This window comes from Ursus maritimus, unplaced genomic scaffold (genome assembly GCF_017311325.1).
Source record: "Ursus maritimus isolate PB19 unplaced genomic scaffold, ASM1731132v1 scaffold_14, whole genome shotgun sequence".
NCBI classification, from domain to species: domain Eukaryota; kingdom Metazoa; phylum Chordata; class Mammalia; order Carnivora; family Ursidae; genus Ursus; species Ursus maritimus.
In genome coordinates this window covers 57,724,512-57,738,465 of record NW_024423786.1, presented here as the reverse complement: position 1 = coordinate 57,738,465, position 13,954 = coordinate 57,724,512, and the positions used below count along the sequence as shown (strand labels likewise).

Sequence of the window (13,954 nt, the reverse complement as noted above, 5' to 3'; positions counted from 1 at the left end):
AGGATGTAGTTGGATAAGCAAGTGTGGGCACAGAAGACTCAGAAGGAAAGTTCTGGAGTTGAGGGAGGCGGAAGTCGGGCATCCGAGAAGCAGGAGAGGGCAGGAGACAGTGATTTGAAAAATAACAGGGCCATACACATTGCAGGTTGGATGCAAACATACATATTATTATTTTCCTCCTCTTCCTCCATTTGGCCATCCAGCCTGCCCTCCCGCCTTCAGGCCAAAACACTCAGAGCCAACCACACACATGGTTACGATGCACTTGGGTGTTTACTGGGAATGGGATCTCAGAGGCCAGGCCCGGGTCGCTCACACTTTTTTGGTGATGTTCTTGGGGGTGGCGAGCTCGTACAGCCGAGGGGATGCCTGAGCAACCAGGGACGCTGGGGAAATATGGTAGGGGTCGTAGCCCTCATTGAGGTCCTTGCGCACTTTGGGCTTGGCCAGGGAGACGATCCGGGGACTGGCCACTGCCTTCTTGGTGACGTCCAGCACCTCCCAGCGCGGATCTCGGTCAGGAACACACTGGTTCGACTGGGCCTTGGGTGCTGGAGAGAGCGGAAGAGGGGGACCGAGTCAGGCACTGGCGCCTCAGACGTGTGGCCACTCAGGCTTGTGGAGGTCAAAACTCCCAAGTCAACGGGCTGCCCACCGACGGAAGAATGGATACACACAACATGGCCCATCCACGCACCGGAGCGTCCCTCGGCCGCGAGCAGGAGCGCGGCGCCCACCTGCGCTGCCCCAGGGACGGACCCCGAGCCCACGACGCTCAGGGAGGGAACCAGACACAGACAGCCCCACGGTGTGTGAGTCCACGTGTGTGACACGTCCAGAACAGGTTCCTCCACGGACGGGCAGTGGGCTCGCGGGGGCCGGGGGCTGGAGAGGGGGTGGGGAGTGATAACTAATGGAGAATGAAATTGGGGTTTCTCTTTAGGGAGATGAAATTCTAAAGTTGATTGTGGTGATGGGTACACAACCGACTGTACTAAAAACTATTAAATTGTACACTTTGTTTTTTTATTGCGGAATACTGTACACTTTAAAAGGGTGAATTGTAAAGAAAAACTATTTCAAATGGCCACGGGTCCCAGACAGGGGACGCAGAGGGGCCAGCCTAGCGGTCAAAGGTGAGGAGGGTGCCTGACTGGCCCCTTCCCCTCATCCCCTCCCCGCTGAATGCTGCAGTGGGGAAGGGGCGCGGGGACAGGTGTGGGGCATCTCCTCTCCCCAGCTGGTGCTGCACGCCCTGTCAGTGCACCGAGGGGCAGCTCCCAGGCTGCTTCGGGACTCGGCACCAGCTTCCTGGCCGAGGCTGTCCCAGCCCCTCTGGGCTCTGGCTTTCCGTACTGGGTGGCGTGGCTCCCACCAGCCATGTGTGACCAGAGTGCCTGATATGGGCTGGAATTTTATTTGATTTAATTGTAATGAAATTGATTAACTCATTTAGATCAACCGGTTGATTGGTTTTAATGTCATTGAAATAGCCACACAGGGCCAGTGGCTGTTGTTGCGGACTGACTACTATCAGGAACAGAGGCCTGTGGCTCAGCCAGGCTCCCTCTTCTCACCTCCTGGCACCCCAGGCCTCACATGCTGGTCTGCCCCTCCTCTCCTCCCCCACCATCCCATTCCGCTGCAGCACACGGCCTGTCTGGGGACTAGAAGAGGGTGGTCACCAGTGGTCACTGCCTTAGCCTTCATCTCTGGGAGCTTCAGGACCCTAGGGATGGAGGGATGCTACAGTCTTCTTTCCAAGCCCCCTTTGCAAATGGAAAAGGGCCGACCACCTTCTCAGCAGGCAAGCCCTCAGTGGAGAGACCCTGGGGAAAGGGAAACAAGGTCCCTCCCACCAGGCAGGCACCCATCCACGTGGGGCCTGGGGCAGGGGACACCACTGGGGCTGGACAGAGCTGTGAGGTGATGCACCCAAAGGGAAGGGGCCAGGCAGAAGGGTGGCCCCTCGGGGACAGGAGGACCATGCCCAGACCCAGGCTTCTTCGAATTCCTCTGAGAATTCAGGAGCACTCCCACCATCGTGACATCCAGGCTTTAAAACTCTGCCAATGACAGGGCGCCTGGGGGCGGGGGGGCACGGTCCGTTAAGCGTCTGACTCTTCGTTTAGGCTTGGGTCGTGATCTCAGGGTTGCGAGACCAAGCCCTGTCTGGGGCTCCACACTCACAGCAGAGTGTGCTGGGATTCCCTCTCTCTCTCAAATAGATTAAAAAACAAAACGAAACAAAACTCTGTCAGTGGAACCTTGACGGTGGAGTGGTGACGGTCCCCTGCCACCCAGCACACGGTGGACACACGCGGAGCAGCAAGCAGCCGCGGACTCTCCCCTGCACAGCCCCACGCGTGTCATTTCTCTCCTGAGTGCGCCGGTCACGACCACAGGTGGACACGAGTCCGCTGTGCGAACAAGACGACCTCGTACCACCGTGACGGGCACAGTTCACGCGTGTCTGTGTCTGTGCGCATCTGAGGCACACATGCACGTACACGCAACTGCACGTATGTCTGTATCCCACGTGTGAGAGACGCGATGGCCCAACGCAGACGCGCACACGTACGCACGCGCTTCCTTCTGCTTAGCCGTCCATTGAAGGGGTATTAAGGGAACAGACGAATGAGTGAATCAACAAACAGAAGGCGCCCCAACCACAGTTAAACGAAGAGAGACAGACTGGGAAGAGGTTATTTTGCAATGTGTTCAGCAAAGCATTAGTGATCAGCTTATATAAAGAGCTGCCCTAAATCAATAACCAAAAAAAAAAAAGAAAGGAAATAGGAAATAGGAACCCTGCAAACTGATAGAACAGAGTGAGCCAAAACGGCCAGTCAGGCTCTCTGGTTGTTAAGTGCCTCTGACACTTCGGGCCTCGCATGTAACAGACACACATGATAAAGAGACACAGAAATGCATGGTAAGGCATGATAGCAGGTGACAGGTGTTGTGGGGAAAGAGCAAGAAGTGACAGGGGTTCACAGGTGCCCAGAGCTGGTCACAGCTTGTGGAGTGAAATAGGGCACTGATGGGCCTCACCAAGGGGGCAGAGGAGTGAGCCGGTGTCTGGGGGGTGCATTCCAGGCCGTGGGAAGGGCCAGTGGGGAGGTCCAAGCAGAATGGAGGCAGGTCAAGGAGGCCAGAGGACAGACCACAAGGTCCCGTGGGCCACACTAAGAGAGGCGGGAGCCCTGGGAGGGTCATGAGCAGAGAAGGCCAGAATCCGAGTTGAGTTTAGCAAGGTGCCTCTGACGGCCACGTGGAGATAGGTGAGGGCAGTGCCCAGGTTCGGTCAGAGGCTACAGCTCTGGTCCAGAGATGGATGATGGGCCTCAGAGGGGGTGTGAGGGGAGGGGTACGGGACAGCTGTGGGCGTGCTCAGAAGGCCCAGCCCACAGGAGTCCTTTGTGCCTCGGACGTGGAGGGCACGACGGGAATGCCAGGCCAGGAGAGTGTCTAGAAGGGTGTGCCCTGGCACACATAGACACGTGGCCCCACAACTTTGTGGTTCTGTGTGTATACCATGTGCGCGTACCCCAAACTCATTATCTCTGGATGGTAGGGTTCCTCCTTCCTTATGCCCTCCTGCACCATCCGATTCTCTACAATTCATGTGTGTTACTTTTGTCATGGTCTCATTTGCTTTAAAGGAAAGGGCAAGGGGGCGCCTGGGTAGCGCAGTGGTTAAGCGTCTGCCTTCAGCTCAGGGCGTGATCCCGGCGTTATGGGATCGAGCCCCACATCAGGCTCCTCCACTAGCAGCCTGCTTCTTCCTCTCCCACTTCCCCTGCTTGTGTTCCCTCTCTCGCTGGCTGTCTCTCTCTGTCAAATAAATAAATAAAATCTTAAAAAAAAAATAAAAATCAAAAATAAAGGAAAGGGCAAGAATCAGGTCGATGCCATTTTCAAGCAGCCCTCAGACCTCAGCTCGGCACTAGGGTTGGTGCCTGGCCCCGCACCCCACCTTGCTCTCCTGCACCTGTGCGCCCTTGCCAGGAGACCCACTTGGGCCACAACCCCTTTCAGTTCTTCTCCTGGGGAATGGCCCCCTCTGCCAACTCCCAGGACAGCCTGAGTGGGCTGTGCTATGAATGACGCACAGGTGTTTGGACACCTAGTCTGCAGTTTCAGGAGAAGATGAAGGAAGAGAGAAGCGTGAATCTGGAGGAAGCAGACCTGGAGCCCAGGTCTTTTGACTGTACCCCACCCCATGGCCTGTGGCCCACGGGGAAGGACACAAGAGCCTAATAAGGAGCGACGCCTCAGTGGAACTACTTACTGGCCAAGTGAAGGAGGCGATTGTAGTCTGACACATATGGCTTGGGCTTTGGCATAGGGTCCCACTCTTCCAACCGGGTGGCTGGGACCCTGGGCTTTGCCAGCCGTAGGATCCTTGGGCTGGGGATGGCCATCTGGGCTGCCCTGGATACCTGGGACACCTGGAAACAATTATAGGGGAAGAGTACAACAGTCCATGATTCCTCAAAGGCCCCTGGATCAGAAAGACCCCATAAGCAACAGTAAGAGATGCAGGACTCACTGGGAAGAAGTCAGTTTGCAATGAGTTCAGCAAAGGATTAGTAGCTATCATATATAAAGAGTTCTTCTAAATCAATAACCCAAAAAACAATAGGGGACTGGGCTAATCATACAGGAGAGTAAACCTAAAGGATCAATAATCCTCTGTTGACCAGGGAAATACAAATAAAAACAGCAAAATATCACTCCGTGCCAACAAATTTGGCAAAACCGAAAAAGTCTGAAAAAATTATCAAGCCCTGGGAGGAACATGGGAGGAGAGAAATCCTCATACATGGCAGGTAGGAGAGTAAATTAGTAGAAACACTTGGGAAAGCATTTGTCCTTCTCAAGTGGAGCATGTGGACACTTGAAGACCACCACAGAGAGAAACCCCTGCCCTGGGGCGCAAGGAAATGATGGCGGTGGTAGTCAGACACTTGGGAGCAACCAGGCTGTCCATCAGTCGGGGGCTGGGTAAATCAATCACGTATATCCGTCCGGTAGCATGCAACCCAGTAGGTAAAATGTTCGTTCTGTATATATCATATGCCATGTTCGAGAAAGCAAGTATTGAGGCAAAAGCAAGAAAGTTAACACGCCATGTATGTGTGTTAAAAACACAGAATGCTATGACTGTAGCTGATGGGTCTAGATAATAATAAAGTTTAAAATGATGGCAATGGGGGCGCCTGGGTGGCACAGCGGTTAAGCGTCTGCCTTCGGCTCAGGGCGTGATCCTGGCATTATGGGATCGAGCCCCACATCAGGCTCCTCCGCTATGAGCCTGCTTCTTCCTCTCCCACTCCCCCTGCTTGTGTTCCCTCTCTCGCTGGCTGTCTCTAGGGGGGAGGGAGAGCCCTGACAGACATCTCACCGAGAAACTTGACCCACTTGCTCCGTGGATGACTTCTTAGCGTTCTCCAAAGGATCCAGGCACTACCAAAACCGTCTACTTTGATATTGGGTCAGCCTACTCAAAGGCAGCCCCTCGACGGAGCTCTGTTAGCCACTAATCATCGTCTCCCGACCCCCCAAAAAAGTGCACTCAAGACCCAGTCTTCCCAGGCTGTGTCCTCTTGAGCATACGCCCTGTCCCCCTCCTTGCCTTGACCCGTCTGCCCTCCAGCTGGCTCCCTCACGTGGGCAGGCTGCCTGCCGAGGAAGTGGGGTGGGCAAAGTCACGTTCTGAACGTCTGGGGCTGTGACAAGGGCAAGATGAGCTGGCCATCCTGCTGCCTCTGGAGAGGGAGGGAGGAAGCCAGGATAATTGTTGAAACGTTTTATTCCTTAAGGAGGAGGGGGAGGTCGGAATCAATCTGTCAAAATGTTGGAGTAGGTCCAGTGCTCGTGGTGGGTGCCGGTGTATTTGCAACATTTCGTGCCCCAGGAAAGCCCTCGGCACGGTAGTTTTAGCGGGAACCTTCTTGGAAGCAGGGGTTGGCTGAAATGACCTCCAGGGGTCAGTCAGAAATTTGAGTCCCTTTCCTCTTAAAATTGTCTTCCCTAAAAATCATAAGTGCTACTTTTATCAGACATGTTGGTGTTTATCATGTTATGTCCCACTCAACCCTCCATTTCCTCCCTCCTTCTCCCTTCGTCTCCCCTCCTCCTTTCTTTCCCCATGACAGACACAGCTCAGGCTCATGTCCCCCCTGATGTCAGTCCTGCCTGGAGGGCTGGGCGGGCAGGTGGACATTCACCTGTCCGTGCCTGAGACTAATACCGATTGCCACTCTGTGCCTTGCCCAGGGTAAGACAAGCTGAGGAATGCGGCCACAAAAAGCAAGAAGGTGCGGTCCCTGTCCTTGGGTTGCTCCCAGGCTGGTGGAAGAACCAACAGTCCATCCAGAAACTGTGCTGGGGCTGCGAAGGAGCAAAGCAACATGCAGGGACACTGGAGGCTGGAAGTGGGGCTCCCACCAGACTGGCTGGGAACAGAAAGGTCGGGCAAGGAGAGGAGGGTTCTTGAGAACAAGGGGGCTAGACAGAGAGGGGAGAGGTGTTCCAGGTAGCAGTCCCTGCGTGGCCAAAGGCCTAGAGTCTCGTCGACGGTCCCGCATGTAGCCCAACAAAGCACGTGCATGGAGGAGGAGGGGTCAGGAAGCACCGAGTCTCGCTAAGCCTTCGGTTCTCAGCTTGGGAGTCTGGAGTTTCCCGGGGACTGGGAACCACGCAAGGGTTTGGCGCACAGAAGGGAGGAGGCATCAGGGCAGGCTTGAGCTGCCAAAAGCAAGGCAGGCAGCCCAGAAAACAGCAGGTGCGTCTCAGGTAAGAGGCGGGACAGGCCGAGAGGACAGCGCCCTCCTTAGGGTCCCCGTTTAACCAAATTAGCCAAAAAGGCTTTTGGGGGGACAACTGGGGAAAGTGAACACAGACTGCGTATTTGGACGTTAAGGTGTTATTGTTTAATGTTTTAGTGGATCATTGTTATTACGGGTGTCAGTTAGAAATGCATACTGAAGTAGTTAGAAGAGAAATGGTCTGATGCCTGGATTTACTTTAAAAAAATCGGAAGTGGGGGTTCTGGAAAACAACGGTCTGAAAAACCCCATCAACACACTTAGTGCCGATTAAAACCACAGTGAGATGCCAGCTTCACGGCTGCTTTCTCTGTTATAGCCAAAAACCTGGAAACAGCTCAGAGGTCCTTCCGGGGCTGGCGGGTCCCCCCATGTGACAACACATGACCCAGGGCTCAGAAGGCACAAGCTGGTAAGGTGTTCGAGACTTCAGATACATTTGCTGGGCTGCAGGGCTCGTTCCCTTCACGCGGTGCGCAGGAGAAGGGGAAGGCGTGGGAACGGGGACATGACGTGGTCGCCAGAGGCCGTGTCGGGCCCGAGTGGGGAACTGAACCGTTTCGCGACCTCTGAAATGGGCAGGGAAGGGGGGGTCCCTGAGCGGCTTCAGGGCGGTGCTGAGAGGAAAACCCAGCTCCATCCTGAGCAGACGACACCAGTGAATCCTGCTGGGGCCACCGAGCGGTCATGTGCGGCCCGCCCCGGGGTCTGTGCCCTCCGACCTGGCCCCGCGCAGAGCCAGAGGACAGCAAGCACCTACCTCAGACATGTTTATGCTCCAGATGTTGTTCCGGACCCTCGGGGCAGCCAGCTCCCTCAGGCGACTCGAAGCTTGGTATTCCAGGGAAGACCGAGGAACAGGCCAGATGGGGGTGGTCCTAGGGGACAGCCACAGTTGACACAGCTCCTCAGCCTGGGGCGCGTCTCTGTCTCCTGCGTGTGTCATGTTCTCTCAGCCTGTCTCTGAGTCCAGGGATAAGGGACAGCCTGGGACGGTGGAGCGTTTTGAAAACACCTCCAGGAAGGGATTCAGAAAGAATCCCTGAAAGAAAGCCCCTGAGTGTTTTCAAGGCAGAGCTACCCTCTCCCAAGGTCATCCCAGCTCAGCGTGCAATGGCCATCCTCCCGACAGCTTCCCTGTCCCCCTCTGTGGTGACAGTGGCTCCCAGGGCCTCTCGCCCACACCCCTGTCGTTGGGGCTGGGGTCAGCATTGGACACAAGGAATAAAAGGGTGTGGGACCGCATCTCCTGAAGTCAGATGTCAGGTCTGTCTCTGCCCCGGAAAGAAGGCTACGTTTCATTGATCTGAGGCAGACGGTCCCTATTTCCTCATCTCTGAGGTTGGAATGCAGCTTATAGATGCTGTCAGCCAAACGTCAGAAGCTCCCTGGCCATCCTCGCCTGCGTGCACTCCGGGCTGTTTGTTGGCACTGAGACGGCCTCAGCTGAGTTATATGCATTCTCGGATCTACAGATGTTAAGTCTAATTGCAGTTTAAATTATCTTCAGATTCCACGACGATTCAACATTAAAATGAAAAAGTGGCCGTCACAAAGACAGGCATAAGCACAGTGTGTAGAAACCTGTCAACATCTCTGAGTTAAAAGGTGATTCAAAACTTTCAGACACAGTTTAGCTAATTTATTTCAGTTGTTATTTTCCCTTCTATGTGCATAAAAATAGGTCATTAAAATCTGTGTCTAAATAACTCTAAAGATCACTTTTAACCAGCACGAAAGTTCCAAGTGGTAAGAAGAAGGTATTGTGTTAAAAGTTGTACGTGCAATAATGTCTTAGGATTGCTAGCGTTTGGCGCGAACGAAATCCGTAGCGGTGATAAGTAACACTTACTGAGCGCTTGCTAGGTCAGGCCCTGTGCGGAGTCCACCTTTTGAGAATGCTCTCCACCTGCACCCATCCCGCAGGTGGAGAGCTGTGGCTCACAGGGTCAAGTGCCTGCCCGCGGGCATCCTGCTGGGGAGCAGTCCCACCCAGTTTGAAGTCAGGTCATCTACTCCCAGGACCTGGGCTCTCCCCGCGCCACACTGTCCAGGGAAGGGCGAGGTCCTCCGCCAACTCTGCCTTCAGCGTGCCTGCCCAGCGCTCCTTCCTTTACCTGTTGTTGCTGTAATACTCCCAGTAGAACCTTTTAGGTCGAGCCAGTTCCTCCACTCGGCGGGACACCTCTATGCAAAATAGGAAACAGCCCCAGCTGAAACCCTGCCCACCCTCAGGGGTTTCCTTCTTGCTTAGTTTAGGGTTCCACTAGCTAGAGTGAGAGGCACAACGTGAGGCACTAAGGGCCTGGAGAGTCGAGAGCCAGATACCTTGCAGGGGAGTGACTTTCGTTATCCCCGTCCTGGGGACAATGGCCTCGGGGGCCTGAAGCCCCTTACTCAGGGCACACAGGATGGCAGCAGCAGGGCTGGAATGGGAGCTCAGGCCCCTCAGTTCCTCAACAGACATCAGTGTGACTCCAACAGCCCACTGGTTGGGAAAGTGGATTTTGGTCTGCGGTCAGTACACGCCTAGGGTTTACAGGGCCTTAGTGTCCACTCTGAGGAAGATTCTAAAACCCCCAACAGAGATCCTGCCCTATTACTTCCCTCCAGTAAAAGATTTCTTGAAATGTTTTATTTGAAGGGATCCACTGCTCTCAAAAAGTGTAGAAACCGTTGCAGAAGGGAAGGCAAAGAGACTTTCAATAAATTTAATACTAACCCCCATTTTGGCTGCAGTGCAAACGGGGAGTTCCCCTGGGGAGTTTGCCCCACACCCCTCACACCAAGACCAGCTTCCTGCATTTCTGGCTCCTCAGGAGACAGAGGCCAGAGATGAGCTAACTGGGAGGTGGGGGCTGGGGGAGCGGCAGTACGGAATTCTGGTGAGGTTAGGGCTGGGGAGACCCCAGCTGGATCTGGGGCACAGGTCGGAGGGGAATGGGGGTGACCCACTCCTGACCCTGGAGGCCAGGGGCAGCATGTCAGACAGGGTAGCCAGGCACCAGAGTTGGGAAGGGGCCACCTCCGGCCCACCCCTGAGCGAGGTGACCCCTGATGGAGAAGTGGAGGTGGGGGGTGGGCTCCACCCACCTGGCACTGTGATGGTAAGGGTGGTGTCTTCGAGAAACCTCTCTGTCCAGTACACAGACGGCCTGGAATACACGAGCGTGGCTCAGGGTCAAGGAAGCTGGGGCACAGGTTCCTGGGCCTGCTCTGAAACAGAACTCAGGGCACCTTACGAACACAGACACGCACAGGAGGGAGACAGCGAGGCAGGGGCGGGGTAGCTGGAGGAAGGAGGAAGGAGAGACCCGTTGAGAGAACGTGGAGCGGGGTAGGTCAGAGAGGCGTGTGAGGAAATGTAGATGACTCCGAGCAGCGCTGATGTTCAGAGAAGGGGGAGCTGGAAAAAAAAAGGCACAGCTAAGAGCAGGACCCAGGGCGCCATCATGGGAGCGGACCCACTTCTCAGCTGGCGGACTGGCATCCAGAGCACCAGGGAGGAGCTGGGAACGGCCCTGGGGCTGAGGAAGGCCCCATCACAGGGCCCTTTCTCCCCATCCTTGCCCATGGTGAGAAGGAGGGGTCCCCTGGAGCATGCCCCCCATGGCAGGAGATGGAGGGGCACCCTGGGACTTACCAGTAGACACAGAACTCCAAGCTCCTCCTGCGCGGGGACACCCAGGCATAGCCCTCACAGCAGCACCCCAGCCTGCGATGAGACAGGCCCGAGCCCCTGACTTTGCTCTGTGGCCCCACTTGCTCAAAGGCCTCTCTGTCCTTCACCGTCACCGGAAGCCACCCCAGTCCCACCTCTGGAACCCTGACTCCTCGCCTCCCCCGTACCTGCCCCCAGGTCATCGTGTGGGTGACAGATGGGACGAGGGAGCCCAGCGGCAGGGGGCTGCACAGGCAGACCACCCAGAGCTGCCCTCCTCCTCCTGGGCCCCACCCCCGCCTCCCGCGAGGCCGCCCGCAGGCCTCACCTGTCTTTCAAGACTTGCCAGTTGGTCTTGGGCTTGGCCAGCTCAAAGACCCTCCTCCTCCTCTTCCTCCCTCTGACTGAGGAGAAGCTGGGGAACCTCTGGGTGATGGACAGCCGGCTGTGGGAGAGGCAGGCGCTGAGTGGGTCAGGGCCCTGCCCAGTGAGAAGGGACCTCTCTGGGGGCGGCGTCTGGCAGGGCAGACCCCGAGGGAAGTCCAGGCTCCGAACGGCTGGGCCACTCCGGTGCTGCCCTCTGCAAAGTGGGGAAGCCCTGCTCCCGACGCGCCAGGTTGCTGAGATGACTAAAGCCAACCAAATCTCATGAGCAGGTATTAAGTGCCAACTGTGTGCCAGGCCCCCGGAAGCCCAGAGGCTGGGAGGAATAGGGTGTCTGGGGCTGAGACACCTGCCTGTTCCCTCGCTGGGTGCCGCCCCTGGCCCAAATGCCCTCCCCGAGGCCCCCGACCTGGCCTGCGCTCTTTCTCCCACAGCACATGTCGCTGGCCCCCACCTGCCACACCACGTGTGTGTGGGGGGGGGGGGCACAGGCTCTGTGAGAGTGGGGGTTGGGGGGTCCATCTGCAGTGTCGGGGGAGGGGCCAAAGGGAGAGGCTCTTCCGCCGGAACTGGGCCTGGATGAACCCAGAGCGCGACCCAGGGCAGGGCAGGCGGGAGGGACCAGGGTTCCCGCAGAGAAACCGAGCTCGGAGTCCCGCAGGCCTGCTTCTTTCCAGGAGTTCACAACCTGCCACAAATCACTCCCCACAAACGCGGTTACCACTTGAGCCCAGCGGAGTCCAGGCCGTCTCAAACGTTTCTGGGGGGTTGAGGTACTTGAAATCGTTTCAGCTTTGAGCTGGGAGGTTCTCCCTATTTCTCCTCCTCTCTGACTGGGGGCCTCTGCTCCTGACCTCCCAACTCTGGCATCCGAACCCTGTCTGTCCAGCTCCCCAAATCAGTGCTTTTGTAAGGTTTCCAATCCTAAACCCCAGCCCCCTGGACGGAGCCATGTTTGCCTCAGAGGCCACTGAGGGGCCCCCCTCCCGTCCCGCACAGCTCACACTCAGGGCACCCCAGCCCCGGCAAGGGCACACGGGGCCACCCCCGGGGCCGGGGTGGGGCTGCTGCTCTCCCTTCACTGCCCCCACCCCAGCTGGGCAGGCCCACCTCATCTCAGAGACGCCCTCCTCCGCATCTTTCTCCAGAACCCTGTCCAGCTGCTCGAGGGCCACCTCGGGGTTCCGGGGGCTGGGGACTTCTTCCCCAGTCACCTCCTCTGGGAGGGTCTCCTCTTCTTGGTCTTCAAATCTCAGCTCCCCGTCATGTGGGTGCCCGGTGTCCGTGGTCCTTCGGCTTCTGGACACCATGCCCTGCATGCCCATGCCCAGGACCTCATTGTCCCGGCCCCCATCTGGCCTGCCTCCGGCCTCCGAGCTGCGGTGGTTGAGGGGCGAACTTTGCCACTGGTCCCCCATGCACTGGGCCCTCCGCAGTCCTGCAGCCTTGCTCCCCAAACACCCAAGTGTGTCTGTGGTCACCCGGCGACAGGAGAATGGCCCAACCGCATTCTGGGCGCCCACATTCCACTCCCAGCATGGCCGCACGTGCCACCACCCAGACGGTACCACAGTTCCTCATGGGGGCCTGCTCACCCACCAGACCTTAGCCCCCTTCTCTGTGTTTTCCTGGCTAAACCAGGAGTAGTACCCAACCCCATTTGTTCAAAATAGGCTTTCTTACCTTGTCCAAAGTGGTCGTTAGGATAATTGAAGTATTTTTGTGGCCCCCAGGACACACCCCAGGCTCCAATTTTGGAAAATTCCCTGGAGGCCATCAGAGGACCGGCCTTACTGCCTCTGCCAGGCCACACTCCTACCTATCACAACTTTCCCTTTCTCTGCTTGGCTGTTCCCTGCTCATTGTTTAAGACCCCTCCCTTGCCCAGCTCTGCCCGCCAGGTCCTGCTCCGTTCCCCCGGCCCAGGCTGGTCATCCCCAGGGCCCAAGGGAACCCTCCCTGTGCAAACTGTCACGTTGCAAAGTCCTTTCCAGTTCTCCATCCTGCCTCCATAAGGCTTTGCCCCACCGTCGCCTCTGTCAGGAAAGGGAGAGAAGGAAGGAGTCTCTTGGATGATTCCAAAAGAAAGGCTTTTGAGGGCATCTGGTTCAATCTGGGAGATCCTTACAAAATCCCCTTCAGTGGGGTGAAGTGTCCTAAACCCTCACCTTGCCCTCAGTGATTTATTTTTCCCTCTTAAATTAAATCCGACCATGATCCACAGGTGCCTTTCACCAAAAGTCCATATTGCTGCAGTCAGAGGGACCTGTCATCATTGCAAAGTTCTGTAAGCAATCTCTTCACCCACGAGTCCGCTTTAGGGGATGGGCAGACTAGGCGAAGGGGCTTCAAGGAACAGACTTCCAGTTATGCAGTAAGTAAGCCGCAGAGATGGAAAGTGCAGCGTGGGGATGTGATAACACCATCATGACATTGTTTGGTGACTACCCTTCCCGTGATGGGCGCTGAATAACATGTAGGACCGTGGAGTCACGGTGCCGCACACCTGAAACTAACGTAACACTGCGTGTCGGTTGTACTTCAATAATAAAAATTATTTCTGAAGTCCACTTTCCTACTAGAGACAGCTCATTAAACCTGCTTGGCACGACATCAAGCCTGTATCTGCCACGTCGAACCTCCACAAGCCCCGTGAAGGCCAGGCATTGCCTTGAACTTACACGAGGCCAAGGAGGAGGTGCCGGAGGGGCCAGAGCTCCACCAGCCCTGAAGGGGGGGCTGGAAGGTCCGTATCTGCTACCAAGTGTGTGGAAAGGCAAGAAGGTTCACAGCTGAGGAGACCCATCAGGGTGGTGATCTGGATATGTAAGATGTTCTGAATGGAAAACAGAAGGGGGCCGAACTGACTGCGTGCATGTGCGGAGTTTGGTGGGCACGGGGGAGGGCAGCAGGTGGAGGGGAGGGAGGGGCACCTCACTGCACCGTGCCAGGACCTGGGATAAGCACATAGCAGAAGACAAATTAGATCCCTCTTAGATTCCTTTCCTGGTGTGGGTAACTAAATGCTGGCAAACTTTGAGGCTTCGACAACAGCAATTCATTATCTGGCAAT

General features: G+C 56.3%; 1 protein-coding gene across 1 annotated transcript; it reads right to left on the bottom strand.

Moving 5' to 3' along the window:
* Positions 1 to 290: 290 nt before the first annotated feature.
* THEG (theg spermatid protein) lies at positions 291 to 12,299 on the bottom strand. Its single transcript, XM_008711334.1, has 9 exons — positions 11,992 to 12,299; positions 10,826 to 10,942; positions 10,480 to 10,551; positions 9,930 to 9,991; positions 8,954 to 9,023; positions 7,597 to 7,714; positions 4,295 to 4,454; positions 407 to 551; positions 291 to 372 (listed from the first exon to the last, which is right to left on the bottom strand). Exons 1-9 carry the CDS (start codon positions 12,297 to 12,299, stop codon positions 291 to 293), a joined length of 1,134 nt encoding a protein of 377 aa, XP_008709556.1.
* Positions 12,300 to 13,954: the final 1,655 nt, after the last annotated feature.

Bases quoted from the DNA above. Each gene is read 5' to 3' on its own strand.
- THEG (XM_008711334.1), bottom strand. From the start codon at position 12,299: ATGGGGGACCAGTGGCAAAGTTCGCCCCTCAACCACCGCAGCTCGGAG. The intron at 4,455-7,596 runs GTAGGTGCTTGC...AATTGTTTCCAG, and splicing joins GGAGCATAAACATGTCTGAG to GTGTCCCAGGTATCCAGGGC. The intron at 373-406 runs CCCCTACCATAT...TCCCTGGTTGCT, and splicing joins GACCTCAATGAGGGCTACGA to CAGGCATCCCCTCGGCTGTA.